A 15,758-nucleotide genomic window follows, 5' to 3' on the forward strand; every position below is an offset into this window, starting at 1 on the left:
GTTGAATCTCTTTTTGTTGAAATGGTAAACCCGAATGGGAAAAACATACTGATTGGAGTTGTTTACAGACCCCCTGGATAGAATCCGAATGATTTTTTGTTGTATGTACAAAATTTAGTGCAGAACTCTATCTTTATAAATAAACATGTATATTTAATGGGTGATTTCAATATTGATCTTATGAAATGTAACTCCCAACATATTTCGCAAGAATTTGTAGAAACCTTAATGTCTGTTTCTTTATTACCGTTAATTTCTAAGCCGACCCGTGTTACTGACCGATCTGCCACTTTGATTGAAAATATTTTTTGTAATATTCTCCCAATTCCCGAGTCTGGTATTGTTTTATCTGACATCTCTGATCATTATCCAATCTTTACACAAGTGCCAATTAAGTTATCTCCTAGGCAAAATAATTATCAGAGACGTCGTAAGATTACGGCCAATAATCTTATTAATTTGCAAAATAGTTTAAAAGATATTGATTGGTTTTTTGTATACAACAATACCGATCTTGATTTGTGTTATGATTATTTTATGAAAACTATCACTTCTAAAATTGATGAACACATTCCGTTTTGCACAAGGAACAGTTCTTATAAAAGAACTCCAAGACTCCCGTGGATAACCCAATCACTTTTAAGATCGATTAATAGAAAAAATAATTTGTTTTATAAATACAGGAGCAACCCTACGGATAAAAACAGACAAAAATATGTGACTTACAAAAACACGCTTACTAATTTATTGCGTTTACAAAAGAGAAAATTTTATGTCAACCAGATAATGACATATAAAAATGATATTAAGAATACTTGGAAAACAATAAAAGATGTTATGAATACATCTAATGATGCATCTAGTATTTCAGAAGTACGATGGGGTAATACCTCAAGCAATGTATCTGCTGGTATGGCCGAAATTTTTAATGATTTTTTTGCATCGATTGGGAAAAATTTATCACAAAGTATCCCTTCATCTAATAAAGTGTTTTCTGATTTTTTAGATATACCTAATCCTAAAACTATATTTTTGGACCCTACGTATAATGAAGAAGTTATTGATATTATTAATAATTTGAAAGAAGGGAAAAGCCCAGGTTGTGATGGAATCGATAATTATTTGTTGAAAAATATAATTCTTCAAATAATAGATCCTTTAGTACATATTATTAATCTATCACTTAGTACTGGGCTTGTACCAAGTCAAATGAAGACTGCCAAAGTTATACCTATATATAAGAAAGGGGAGAAAAATGATGTCAATAATTACAGACCAATATCGTTATTAACTTCAATTTCTAATATTTTGGAAAGAATAGTATATATCCGAACTGTAAAATTTTTCAATATGAGTAATATATTTACGAATTTTCAATTTGGATTCAGAGAAAATCACAACACCACCCACGCTTTACTTACCTTTGTGGAAAAGATTACACATGCACTTGATACATTTTCGCATACAATAGGCATCTTCCTGGACTTCTCAAAGGCTTTTGATACGATTAATCACGGTATACTTCTTTCTAAGTTATCCCATTATGGTATTCGCGGAAAAGCCTTGCAATGGTTTACGAGTTATTTATCTGACAGATTTCAATATGTACATGTGAACAGTTTTGATTCTTCTATGAAGAAAATAGAATGTGGTGTTCCGCAAGGAAGTTTGTTAGGCCCACTGTTATTTATAGTTTACATTAATGATTTTTATAGATCTTCAGATAAACTCTCTTTCATATTATTCGCGGATGATTCCAATCTTTTTTATTCCCACCCTGACCCTAATACTTTGATTAGTACAGTGAATGATGAATTGAAGAATGTCTCACAATGGATATATGCAAATAAATTGTCACTGAATATTGAGAAGACAAAGTATATGTTTTTCAGTAATTCTTTAGATAGATTACCAGGTAATGTTATATTTGACACTACTCCCCTAGAAGAGGTTTCGTCTATTAAATTCTTAGGTGTTTGTGTTGATAATAAGTTATCATGGAAGTGTCACATAAACAATATTTGTAAAGTAATTGCACGTAACATAGGCATAATGAATAGATTGAAATATTATCTTCCTTCTTCGGCTTTGATTACGCTTTATTCAAGTTTGGTATTGCCGTACTTGAATTACGGAATTCTTGCTTGGGGGAATACATATTCGACATTGTTAGATAAACTTTTTCTTCTGCAAAAGATGGCGCTCAGAATCGTTTTTAACCTTCATATCCGAGCACATACTGACAAGCTTTTCCTTGAGCACAAAATTCTGAAAATAAAAGAGTTGTATTTGTTTCAACTTGGTCAATTTATGTTTAATTACAACTGCAATCATCTACCCAAAATATTTTATTCTTTATTTCACCGTAACAGCCACGTACATAATTATCCCACTAGACAATCTAAAGAATTTCATCTTCCCTTAGTTAGAACTGTACACACTCAAAATACATTTGTTTATACCGGACCCAGATTTTGGAATAGCTTAGATAATGATCTAAAAGAATCTGTGAAGTTAATTACATTTAAGTATAAACTCAAAAAATATTTGTTTTCTAAATATACCAGTTAATTCTGTTCAATGAAAAAACCCGTCATGTTTCACTTTTCCTTGAGATTTTGTAGTGTGTCCACAGACCTTTTCCATCCCTCTCCTTTTCCTTCTCTATTCTTCCCTGCTCCTTTTTCCTCGTTCTTCGTTGTCCAGTATTTGTCTGAGTGCATTTCCTCAAATTTTGTTGTTTCTGTGTATTGTGTTATTGTTGTTGTTGTTGTCGTCGTTATGTTTTTTGTGGCCGATTGCATATCTTCCTTTCCGTTCAATTTTCCTGGCACACCTGGCCCCATAGTGTCTGTGCCACAAATGTGATATGTTATATAGTTTATACGTTTGCATCCTAAAATCCTAGTAAGTATTGTTTATAGTATCAACATCATTATATCATTGAGTAAAATGTACAATAGTATATAGAAGAATTTAAAATGAATATGTCTTATTGGTATAACAAATTGGTGCTGTTGTTGTTTTGTTCCAGTGTTCCACGTTTTACAAGCGTGGCTTTTTTAGTGGAACACTGTTTTCCATCATTGTGATTATTTACTATTTTTGTTGCCATGACAAAGTGCATTGTTTCTTTTTTACGACATCATTCGTGTATAATTTATATTGTATTGAAAAAAAATCCTTTATCGGACGAGTGTAAGAGAAATGAAAAAAAAAATTGTATCACTTTGGATTATGTCAACTTTTTCTTTTCTTTTCTTTGTGATGATGGAAATAAATAAACTATTGAATTGAATTGAAAAAAGAAATCAAATCTTTAAGGTGTACCTCACTTATATATTGACTCTGACATTCATCCATTGATATTAATTGATTAATTAATTAGTTAATTCATTCATTAATTTATTCATTCATTTATTATTAATGAATGAATAAAGAAAGGAATTAATTCATTCTCCATGCATGCATTCATATTTGATTATTTTCACAACCTAAATTTCAGCTCGTTTGTTTACGTGACACAATAGACTGTCAAAAATACGTATTTCTCGAGTAAAAGCATGTTAAAACAAATTTCGGTATTTTAAAGGTAAAGGACCTTATTCCGATGTCGAGGTAGTGTCGGCAAGTTGTTCCTTCTTCTCGAGAAACTGTCCCCTCAATGCTCCGCTCAGAATATAACCTGCAAAGCTTCAGAGTGAGAGAGAATGCATGGATAGAAAGATAGATAGATAGATAGATAGATAGATAGATAGATAGGTAGATAGGTAGAGAGATGGGGGGGGGGGGTAGCTGAAAGTGAATTCGGTCATTCGATAGCAGTGCTTTTAGTTTGAAATACGATAGCCACTTCGAAGTGTACATGGGGGCCAGGTGGAAATATGATGTCACATTCAACCTCAGCTTCTTCTTTGACAGTGTTTAGTTCCGATTGTGAGCTCATGCACTTTTTTCATTATACTCTTCATATATTTCTTGTTCTCTACTTCTTGTTGACTTTTTAGGGGTGGGGGAGAAGTGGAGGGAGGGGGGCTTGGTTGGAGTGAAGAGACAGGATGGGGAGGGGATGATGAAGGATAGAGAAGACAAGACTTTTACAACATCTTTCGAAGTTTCGAATAGGCAATGGATATTTGAGCCGCGTAATCCACGCATGGCATGTTTCCTTTACTTATCCCCACGACACCAATTATGCGGAGCAAAGCTCCCAGATATGCAGAGTAAATAAAACCATGGGGAATTTTCGTCTAGATGATTCGTGGGTGGCATGGCAAGTTCACGGGCGCGCACCGGTCTGAAACGGGAAGGGAAATTCAGTTTGTAACGTTCCCGGTGAATGATTATTCTTTGATAAGTGAATTTTCGATTGCTTATGGGGTCAGGTGAAATCCCAATTTTGTTGCAACTTTTTGTCCATAGTTGTTGAGTCGAACTCACCGCACCTTTGGCATTACAGTGAGAGTTCGTGTTGTGTCGTAGCAAAATCTAGGAAATATTTGTCATCATCAAACTCATCCCCCACCCCCACCCCCAAAAAGTAGTAAATTATAGCACTATATAACCTAAGTATTCTCTCCTGAATTTTCTGCAAATTCCCATGTTGTTGTTACTGAAAGAATAATTGAAAATAAATCTAGAGAGTTTTGAGAAAGAGGACGTGCTCATAAAAAAACTGACTTTCGCTGTGTCAAACTCAATCTGTATTTCGTTTCAGAAAGAAACAATCATGACAATAAACACTGCTTTCGTTATGGAGAGAAAATACATGACATGTCTGTGAATGAAGTCAACTGTGACAGGTTTATCACTGTGTAAGAACTCTCAAGTGAAATAAGTGATATTCTAAAAGCTGTTTCGGCATCTGCCATATTTATGTTGTTTTTTCCTCACATAAATAATGTTATATGGTCATTTTGTCACTGATTGATTTACTGCTTTCATCATCTTTATTTGTTTATCATCATTCATCTATTTTTTGTACAGGTTTCAAGACGTGCGCACTCACCAATAATTACATCGACGATTCCTTGAACCGAGGCTACGGAGCCCGAGGACTCACGGCGCTCGGCTTCTACTTCGACGAGTTCGTGGAGTCGTGTCGACTCGGAATCCGAAAGCCGGACCCGAGGATATTCGACGAAGCTCTGTCGCGACTCGGCACAGAAGCAAATCAGGTATTGATGAAAAAGAACAAATTGTCATAACGACCAAACACACATAATGAACAACACGAGCATGCATTCAATTAAAGCAAGCACAACCGTACAGATCTTTCGTGGAGAAAATACTTAAAGCTGTTTACTATTGGGAGCAGTAATTTTAAGAATGTTCGAGATATCACATTTGATGCATATGAGTAGGTCAGTTGTATCATAAAACATCCTACCATATGAACATTTCGCAATAAAGCCTAAAATATAGGGAGAAATAAGTACTTTTCTCAATAAACCATAACTATAGATGGTTTAGTCTAGAAACATTTTATTGAAATATTGTTCACATTTAGTATATTTAACAATACTTAACATTGCCTATACTGATTCATTTTTTTTTTTAGCATTGCTTGTTTCTATCGCTAACTCACATTTTAGAACTATTTTGAAGCACTAAAGCTGGGTTTTTGTTTCATCTACAAATGACATATTTGCAACAATATTGCTGAAATTAAAGATCTCAGGTGTTCCGTTCTTTCTGGGCCACCCTGTATATCCAATTGTTAAGTGTCACATGTTTTTGCTTTGCAGTAATATCGGTCACATAATCACATGATTATAGAATATTCTGATAGTTACTTTTAAATTCTCGGGTATTTCTGAAAGTCCTAAACTGTTGGTCTCAAACAAGTGCCTCGCAAACCTCTCTGGAGTTGCTGATTTAATTTCAACACACATTGTATAACTATAGTCTATGACGCAAAACAATGTCATGAATATTGCAAGTTATACTTGTAAATCGGATGTGAATAAAGCATGAAAGTTGATTGTATACGTGTTCTCGTCAGGCGAGTGTAATATCATTTCTTATTCCACAACTCCTACGTGTGCCTGATATTTGAGTATAATTTGCTTGTTGGGATTACGGATTGAGAATCTTATTCATGTTCATTTTTTACTTTCTTGACTTTTATCGGAGAGCAATGTATCTCTCGGACAGTCAAATGAGTTCATTAAGGGGTGATAAAAATCATCCTTTTCTAATCTCAACGAGCGTTTCTTCCATCACGTACGTTTCTTGATAAAATCATGAAAAGTCTCGAATTGGTGCAATCTTGATCCGAGCTGGAAGCGCTCAATTAATCACAAGGTGGTAACCATGTCCCACTAAATAAAACACTTTGAAAACTTCATTGGGCACAAATTAATCTGGGAGAGTCCTAGCTTAATTGGGAAATACGCATCTGTGAGCTCTGTCATCCCTAATCCTCCGATAACGCCTATTTCTTTCTTTCTTTCTTTACATCGTTCCCTTTTCTCTTCTTTTCTTTCTTCCTCTCTATGAAATGAAATGACGTGACGTGACATGACGTGACATGACATGACATGACATGACTTGACATGACATGACATGACTTAACATGACATGACATGACATGACATGACATGACATGACATGACATGACATGAAATGAAATGAAATGAAATGAAATGAAATGAAATAGAATGAAATGAAATGAAATAGAATAAAATGAAATGAAACAAAATAGAATGAAAGGAAATGAAATGAAATGAATCGAAATAAAATGTAATGTAATGAAAGGAAATGAACCGAAATGAAATATAATGGAATGAAATGGAATGAAATGAAATTAAGATTTCTATGCTCTTCTTTCAAAGGCCCTGTTCTTGGATGACTCACAAGTGAACACGAGAGCGGCCGAGGCCCTGGGGATGTCCACTATTCTCGTGGAAGAAACGCACGGAGCTCTGCAGCAACTGAAGATGATGACTGGTGTGAACGTAAGTGGAAAGTTTGTTTGTTGGTTTTCCGATCCAAAGGTACCAATAGTTTCTATTGAAGTGCTGATGAAATTACAATATACAGGTCAATGAGACACACTTCATTTCCATGCATTAAAAAGAAAAGTTTACATCGACTATAACAACAACAACAACAACAACAACAACAACAACATTAAGTTGCAATAATAAGGGGATTTAATTGATGTTGTCATTTTCATTTGCTAAAACAACATGCTTTCCTTTAAATTACATACGTGACATAATAGTTGCATGAAATTTGCCTTCGGTTCCTTTAGAAATCAGGGAATTACATGGCACAAGATTTCTCAACACGGATGAGTTTTGCTGTGTTCAAATAAATTGTTACTGCATAAAACAAAGTTAACTCAGTAGTTTTGAATGGTATTATACCAGATTTTAAAACGAAAAAATATAATCAACAGCTACTTTTTATGGACAACAAAAATATCTTCGATATTCTAATGTGATTATTTTCTATGTGTGTATAGATTATGAGTATGTAGATTTATATTTTCCCTTATTTTTTATTCGACGTGAAGGTAGCGGATATTAACTGCGCTTCGAAAAGTGTGTTTAATAAAACGAAATAATAATAATGATAATAATAATATAAAGGGATTGTTCTGCATGCTTAGTCTATAACTCATAGATACCTGTTGATGTGAATTTGTAAAGTAACACTCATGTTTGATATCAGAAGAGAGAGAAGGGGTGGGGAAAAAGAGAGAAAGGTTAGAGTATTCTGCACTCCGTTTGTAAGTCATTCGCTCACTCACTGTTGCACCTCGTCACGTATAGCGGAAGATTGAATGAGACATGATTAACTCCTCTCCTAGACATGATATAATCCCTTTAATGCGACGTGTGATTGAGACGAACATTGAGATGCTACCATGCAACTAGCAGTCATGTCACGTACAATACGGTTTTACAGTCACAATTAGCCCGCAATACGCTTTTCTTAAAGGCGGATTCGCCTCACGTTCTTTGCATCTTATTTCGTGCTTCAAAGAAACCCTGTCATATCTTCACTTTGTGAGTCAGTCTGTTTTATTTAGTCAACTTGTACAAATGTAATATCAATATAAGAATACTTATTTACTTCCTTTAGATATTATTACGTGTATACAAGAACAGATCGTATTTCAAGGTACAGGTGAAGGAGACCGTGTTAACTTTGCTTCATCTGTAGCAGTTTGCTTGACTCGGATAAAAGGCATGGAGGCAATACGGCATCTTTTTAGTTCTCTTATTTTTGTGTTTTGTTTTGTTTGTTATTATTGGGGGTTACTGAAGGAACAACAACAACAACAACAAAGGGAAAAGAAGATTTTAAAGGGGATGGCTACTAACTGATCAATGGGAATCAGTGGGAATGCTGGAGGATGATTGTTCCAATCCTTGTGGGATTCATTGAAGAGTACATTATATATCTATTGTTGTGTGGAAATTGTTTGCTTCAGAATGGTCTCATATTCAAGTAATGTGCAGTTTAATGTTTCCAGGTAAGCGTCCCTGGTCAGTGACGGGGCATTAAACTGCACATTACTTGAATATGAGACCATTCTGAAGCAAATAACTTTCACACAACAATAGATATATACAAGTGTATAATGTACTCTTAAATGAATCCCACAAGAATTGGAACAGTCATCTCCCAGCATTCCCACTGATTCCCACAGATCAGTTACTAGTCATCCCCTTTAACCTCGAGTTAAAACAATGAAATTAAGCCAAGGCAGAACCAGGGAGGATAACAGCTTCGTCTAGCGTGACGGGATTTGACCAACAATGTAGTCATTCAGTCATTATGTGATGACCCTGAAAGAAAGAAAACCGAAGGAAAAGACTTCATTGGATCGGGGTGTAGCATATCCACTTCATCTTAGTTATAATGGAAATGTTGTTAGCATGACTGGATAGACACGCATAATATCGTATTTATCTCGGATCCCTTTAAGAATAAATCGTTTTCCTAAGCTTTTCAATTCCTCGGATATCCGTCATCAGTCAGAACGTTATTATTCATTGAGGGAGATTAAAAGAAGGGAGGATTTAGGGGATTCTCCACGTTCTTGGTCATCAGATTACGACTAATAGGCGGCGGTCGCATAATGTAATAAGTGAAGGAAAAGGACGAATTAATGACGAATTATAGATCAGGACAACTTTGTGTGTAGTGTGTCGAAGGTCGTTAATCAAACGGTTGTAGATATTCCCATAGTTTAAGCAATCTTTGTCTAGACACACAATTACATGACTTGATAATGACGATCATGCTACGTACATATATATTTCATAAGGGTGTATAATATCATATAAATATGCCAATACAAAAGCATGGACAGAAACCAAGACGTAATGCGACGAGACTGTCCTCGTATGCCGAGTAGGCCAAGGGTATATAACTTATGTTCGGAATTTATTTGGGGGGACTCAATCAGATGGGGTTTGCAGGACAGGAGAAAGAGAGGGGGAGAGAGGGGGGATGGGGATGGAGAGAAGGGGAACGAGGCTTTACCCCCTGGTCATTGTTTCAACATGTCAACCTTTATTCTTCATCCAATTCTTTGTTCTTTGACGACATCCAGAACGGAAGATTGCCCAACTAGGGATGAACGTTGACCTTAAACAACTTGACATATTAATCTACACGGTCGATCTTGAGATCGCTTATCGGGCATTAGTATGCAATCTTTTTTCTTCTTCTTCTCCCCCTTTTTTTATAACCATCATTGCTCGCCACTTTCTTCTTTTCATCCTCTCTTCATTATTGGATGGGATCGAATTTCAAGTCAGTGAGGAATTAATCCTCGATTTCCCGCCTCGAGTTTTCCCCCCTTCGAAGTTTACTGGGTTCACGACAAGGGGTCATTCTTTCTTCTCTGATTGAAATCTGCCCCTCTGCAGGTGTGTACGCTGGCGGGACCCATCGCTGCAGATGTAGACCGAATCACGCACGCCTACGTCACTACCAGGGTAAGCTATTGGATGAAAGTATACAGTAGCTTAGTCTAGTTTCCAGACCCTCTGCCAATTTAAGTCCCTTCCACAAATTGCGCCCTCCGTGGCGACGAAGTGGCCGCCGCCTTTGCCTTCAGCATGCCTTCGGCAGGACCACTGGGCAGGACCATCCACCTCAGCCTTCTGCTTCTTTCCTTGTTAGAGGGCGTTAATATTCTGAGAAGTACTTTTTTTTTAATGACATCATTTGTGCATATGCTTTATATTGTATTTGAAAAAAAAAACTGCCCTTATCAGACGAATGAAAGACAGATCGACAACTTGTACCGCTTTGAATCATGTTCTCTTTTTCTTTTTTTATGATGGAAATTAATAAACTATTGAATTGAACTGAATTGAATTAAAAAAAAATAGCAAAAGCAGATGGTCTGGAAGCCAGACTAACAGTAGCTAGAAGCAGGGCTAGGAAAGAGACAATAATGCTACACGCGGCACTCTTGAGTTGCAGTATTGTTGTTGTTGTTGTTGTTGTTGGTGGTGGTGGTGGTAGTAGTGGGTTGTTGTTTGTTTGTTTGTTGTTGTTGAAACGCTGTGTTGGTGACGAGGATTTTACCTACCTCAGAGTTGCTAAGGGTTCATGTATTCTTCTGATTCACCATGAACAGAGAATTCCTTGGATACCGTGGAAATTATAGCAGAGATAGTGAAATGAGATAAGACAAAAATTTAGAGAGATAAAAGACTGAGTGGATAAATTGATGTTACAAAAGATGATAAATTATAACTTAGAAACAATAATGACATAATTTTGGCCTTCCTGACGTACTGATTTTTTGGAGGATAACATGGATTTTTCCCCCTCTGAACATTTTATCTGACAGCACGTGAGCATGAATGGGATACAAAATTTTCTCATTAGTTTGAAGGGTCATCGTCCTAAAAATAATGCGATGATGTCGTTTATTTCTTCGCTAAATTATGTTTATCTATATGAAGCTATCTCCTCACACTAACTTTTAGAATAAGATCCTGTTTTTCACTCTGTGCGTGTGTGTGTGTGTGTGTGTGTGTATGTGTGTGTGTGTGTGTGTGTGTGTGCGTGCGTGCGTGTGCGTGCGTGTTGTACATGGCTATTATTTTTTTCATGGCCGCTCATCGCTCATAAAGAGTATTGTGGCGTCACCATTCATTATTCCATGAACATATGAATATACTATTCAGAGTATTTTCTTTTCTTAGAAGAGTCTCTCGAGACATTCTTCATCCAGCAATTGTTAGTAAGGTTTTATCTTCATTTCTCTTTCTTTTTTTTTTAATCTTGTGCGGCAAGCTTTGATACAAAACACTGTGAATCTGCCGACTAGTTTGTTGAATGTAGAAAACCGGCATAGCTGCAGTTTAACGAGAGAAGCGAGGCATGATTACTGTTTTCTCAAAGTCGTTTCGCTGCGCCTAGCCAAACGATGTGGTAAGCTGAGTTGCAGCCCGTTCTTTTTTTTTTTATCTCTCTCTTTTACTTGCCCATTTTTTTCTTGTCACTGCTTGCCGATTGTTTGATAATAATTTAATTTCGTCTTTCACTGCGGCCTTGATAATGATCAGGTGGTGGAAAGACTGCTCAAATCAGGCCCTCTTCCTGAATATGGCGACTGTGAACTTGCTGCCCGAACCGGCCAAGTTTTTTTTTTTCTTCCCCCATTACAAGAGAGAAAAACCTCAATGGCTTTTGAACGGGAGTTCCGCACCACGCTAGGGATGGGGTGGCTCATTAGCGTTTTGCCCTGGCATGGGGAAACGGAACATGCAGAGCAATTATATCGTACTTTATGATATTGTGTAGACAGATTGTATTTATAGAATTCAGAGGGTGGATGGATATAGTCAGTGTGTAGCGATTTAGGTTGATGTCAAAATAACGACCTCATGCACCGCTGCGAACTTAACAGAAAAACAGAAATGAATTGACACGACGAGGGGGGAATAAGGGTTAACGAGATTACCATCAGCGCAGGGACTTGCTTAGACCAAACCTCCTTGCTTAGACCATGGTTATATAGACTGTGAGGACGTTCTTTGCAAGTACGCGGGTTGTACTTCGTTCAAGGAGTATAGGGCGTGTAAGAGGTTGAGGTTAACATTCCTGCGGAATAGTTTACAGTTCGCGATGCATGCAAGTCAGATATACTTGATTTCTATCACACAAAAAAGGTAATACTTAATACTATAAGCACATATTTTACAATCACACTTTAAGATTTTGTGAGACAAAAGTTGAATCATTTTTAAGTATATCACAAAATATGATATACCAAATGAATTGGACGATAGGAGAAACAATATAATACTTTACAAGGATGACAGAAAATTAAATGCAATGATGGAAAAGAGTTGTCTACTGACAAACAGAGCTTGTAAATTGTGGATCACTATATTTAGATGAACAATATAATTGTCTCCAATCATTACTATCATTAATTATACTAGTCACTACTATCACACGTCTGTCGTTTGAGAAAGCTCTGAATCATCTTCAATAGTTGAGAATACAGAATACAGGTTTTAGGATAAGTCGAAATTCTAGCTGATTTGTTAGTCATTATCATTGAGTCATCATAACAATTCCATTGGAATCATGTCATATTTCCTAGACAAAATTCTGACAAGTGTCCTAACCTCCATCACACCACTTTCAAAATGCCTCACTCCAAAAAATTCAAGGATATGTGTTCCATATTCATATCATTCATTTCATTTTTATATATTTCTGAAGAAGATTCGATCTTGCATAACCACTTTGCTTTCTCTTGAATAAAACCAAGCTTTGTCCTAGATACAGCTGACAAAATTCATAACTGAAAATGACTGAACGTGTGGAAGCATGTTAGATATAGATAACTTCAGCTGCATATATCACGTAATTATTTTCATTCAGTGCAACTTCTAGAGCTATATCTACAGGGCATACCACTTTGATATACACCTATATCTTTCATTATGTAGAGGCAACCTGCAATGACCTAATGCATATCTTATGGAGAAGGCATACACCCCTCCCCTTCCAAAGGTGGATAAAGCCAATACCTTGCCTACTGCTCTCTCCCACGTTACCAACCGTGCCTCCATACAAAAGGAATCTTTTCCCACCGTGAAAATGTCCCTGGCTTTGAGATACATATCTCACACCTGTAGATAATTTCCTATGGAGACGCGTATTGAAAACAAACATTTAATACAACAAATCTGTTCAGTAAAAAAATAAATTGAAAACAAAAAGAAAACACACTCACTTCGCAATATTTGACATGATTCATGTTTGGTTTCCAGGTGATATGTTTCATTTCTCATCCTGAAATTTTCGTTTGTTTGTTTGTTTGTTTGTTTCTTCCTGCTGAAACACAAGGGTTCTTAAGGACCGATCTCTATGCCCTCCATGCCATCTAACTCTATAAACAAATACGGTCCCTCCAATTTTAAAAGAAAATATGCCTTGCCTTCTGATTCTTCAATGGATTTTGTGTCGGAATCCACCATCGTCAGTCACTAATTTGCAGTTACTATCTTAAAACCAGCATTCCTAACTTTCGCGTATGTATACCTCCACCTATTTGAATTTGTGAATATCAGTAAAATGTCTATTATGAGAATTGCAAGAAATATCTAAAGCACTTTATAATCAATTTTCCATGAACAAGAAAGTGATAGATATAACGTCTTGAAAATCTGTTTTTTCTTTATTTTCATATCCCATTTTGTTGCACCTGAAATGCTTGACATTCTTTGGTAACACGACTTATCATACTTTTACTTCTCTTTTTACATATTGTAGTAGTGATGATAATGATAATGATAGTTATCCTTAGTATTAGTATAAGTACATGTATAAGTAGTAGTATGAGTATAAGTATGAGTACTACTATTAGTATTATATAAGTATTAGTATTAGTATTGATAGTAGTATTAGTATTAGTAATAACATTAGTATTAGTTTTAGTATTAGTATTCGTATTCGTATCAGTATTCTGTCATTATCATTATCATTATCATTATCATTATCATTATCATTATCATTATCATTATCATTATCCTCATCATTAGTATAGTAGAAATACCGTAATCATTATCGTTGTCATTATCATTATCATAATCTTTATCATCAACAACGTCACCTATCATTACTTTAGTGCCTCTTATACAATGTCTGTGATTTAGTGATGGTGCACGAAAGATCCACCGTATATTCTGAAACCTCGTTTCAAGAGTGCAAGCACAGCTTTTTCCAAAATTCAACTTGTGACAAGTTTCTCATCATACAACACCCCTCCCTGGCCGTTTACCGGTCAGTGAGGACGTTCCCTTGTAGAATTTAGCTATACGAGCTATAAAAAAAGTTTGTCGAGGGTTAAAGAAACTCGCTCATGCGCTTTGTCACGTCCTCAGTGACCATGAGTCCCATATCACCAGGACAGATAACGCAGTAGGATATCTCTCTCTATCTCTGCCTCCCCATCTTTCTGTCTATCTGTCTATCTAACTATCTGTTGTATTCATATCTTTATACGTGGACATTAATACAGAGAAGGTTGATACTTGACGCTGGACTTTAATACATGATAGGAAGCGAACTTTTCCAAATTGATAGCAGACCTGCATGACGAGTGCTGTCTGTCCACTTCTTCTCCTCGAATACCAGTTGGAAAGGCCTGTAAAACCCTCCCGACTCTCGAAATCCAGCCGCGTCCGCGACAAGTTCAGTTGGGACTCATCTGAAGAAAGATTGTGTCGACTGATTGATGCCGATTACAGAACGACGGTCCATTGAAATTATAGGCCTAGCAATAACTTCAAAGTTTATCATCTTACATTCAACTTCTCTGTTAAGATTGTAAGCGGGGTTTTTTTCAGATAATATTCCATCATATAGACGTGATTGGGTAGTTGTGAATGAGATATTGTCGCAATCTATGTTCGAGTAATGTAATGAAATGATGTTTTGTGATGTTTTGTCATTATTGACATGAAAAGAGGTATGTTTCCGAATGATATGAATAAAAAGGAAGAGTTGGGCTAAATTCAGTCTAACCTATAGAAATTGAATCCAATCCCAATTTTTTCAACTTAGCATGGCAACAAACTTAAACACAACTTTAGAAAAATAGTAGATATACCCATCTCGAACCCTCTTTTTTGTCATTGGTTATTGTTTGGACATGTGCATAGCACACTTAAGCAACTAGCTTTCAAAACGGTTATATACGCTTTGCAAACTGTTGATTATATCGGCTTTTGTCATTGATATATACACGAACATGTACCAGTATAAATGAACGAACGATCGTCGGATACTGTCCAAAATCCCCTTTTCATTCGAAGCTGAGTCATGTAATTTCTTTCAGATTTACTACAGGTTAATTCTTAGTCAGAGGCACTCACCCATTTTTTCGTCAGTGAAAATTGCCAATAACGCTGTGCGTTTTAATGACTCCTTATGTCTTAGCAAATTAATTGAAGAGAATTCCTTTTGTTGTTGTTGTTGTTCGAAAAAAAATAAGGGGGAGGGGGCATGGAACGATGTCCTCGTGCAATGTTCCCCGAGGATCTGCCAGGTGCGAACAATTTTTACCTGCTTAACCAAGCCGGATTCAAGAAAGGCGGATTTCCACTTGCTTTAGATCGTGAAAATCACTTTGGTCAGCGTCTTTCAATCTTCAACTTAATACCACAAAGTTGATCTATAAACCGTCTTGACTTGAAGATATTTTAGCATTCCTTCAGGAATTTCTGTTCTTATGAATAAATGAAAAAAAAAAAGAA

General features: G+C 36.1%; 1 protein-coding gene across 1 annotated transcript in view; it reads left to right on the forward strand.

Moving 5' to 3' along the window:
• The window catches only part of LOC139718291 (bifunctional epoxide hydrolase 2-like), a 78,108-nt gene that overhangs the window by 39,236 nt on the left and 23,114 nt on the right, over positions 1–15,758 (forward strand). Inside the window, exons 4-6 of the mRNA XM_071629775.1 lie at positions 4,987–5,177; positions 6,837–6,959; positions 9,894–9,962. Coding sequence (XP_071485876.1) covers positions 4,987–5,177; positions 6,837–6,959; positions 9,894–9,962 — 383 coding nt within the window. The remainder of the gene's footprint in view (positions 1–4,986; positions 5,178–6,836; positions 6,960–9,893; positions 9,963–15,758) is intronic.

Source organism: Diadema antillarum, unplaced genomic scaffold (assembly GCF_040938485.1).
Source record: "Diadema antillarum isolate AM-2024a unplaced genomic scaffold, OU_Dant_1.0 scf00000092, whole genome shotgun sequence".
Classification (NCBI taxonomy): Eukaryota; Metazoa; Echinodermata; class Echinoidea; order Diadematoida; family Diadematidae; genus Diadema; species Diadema antillarum.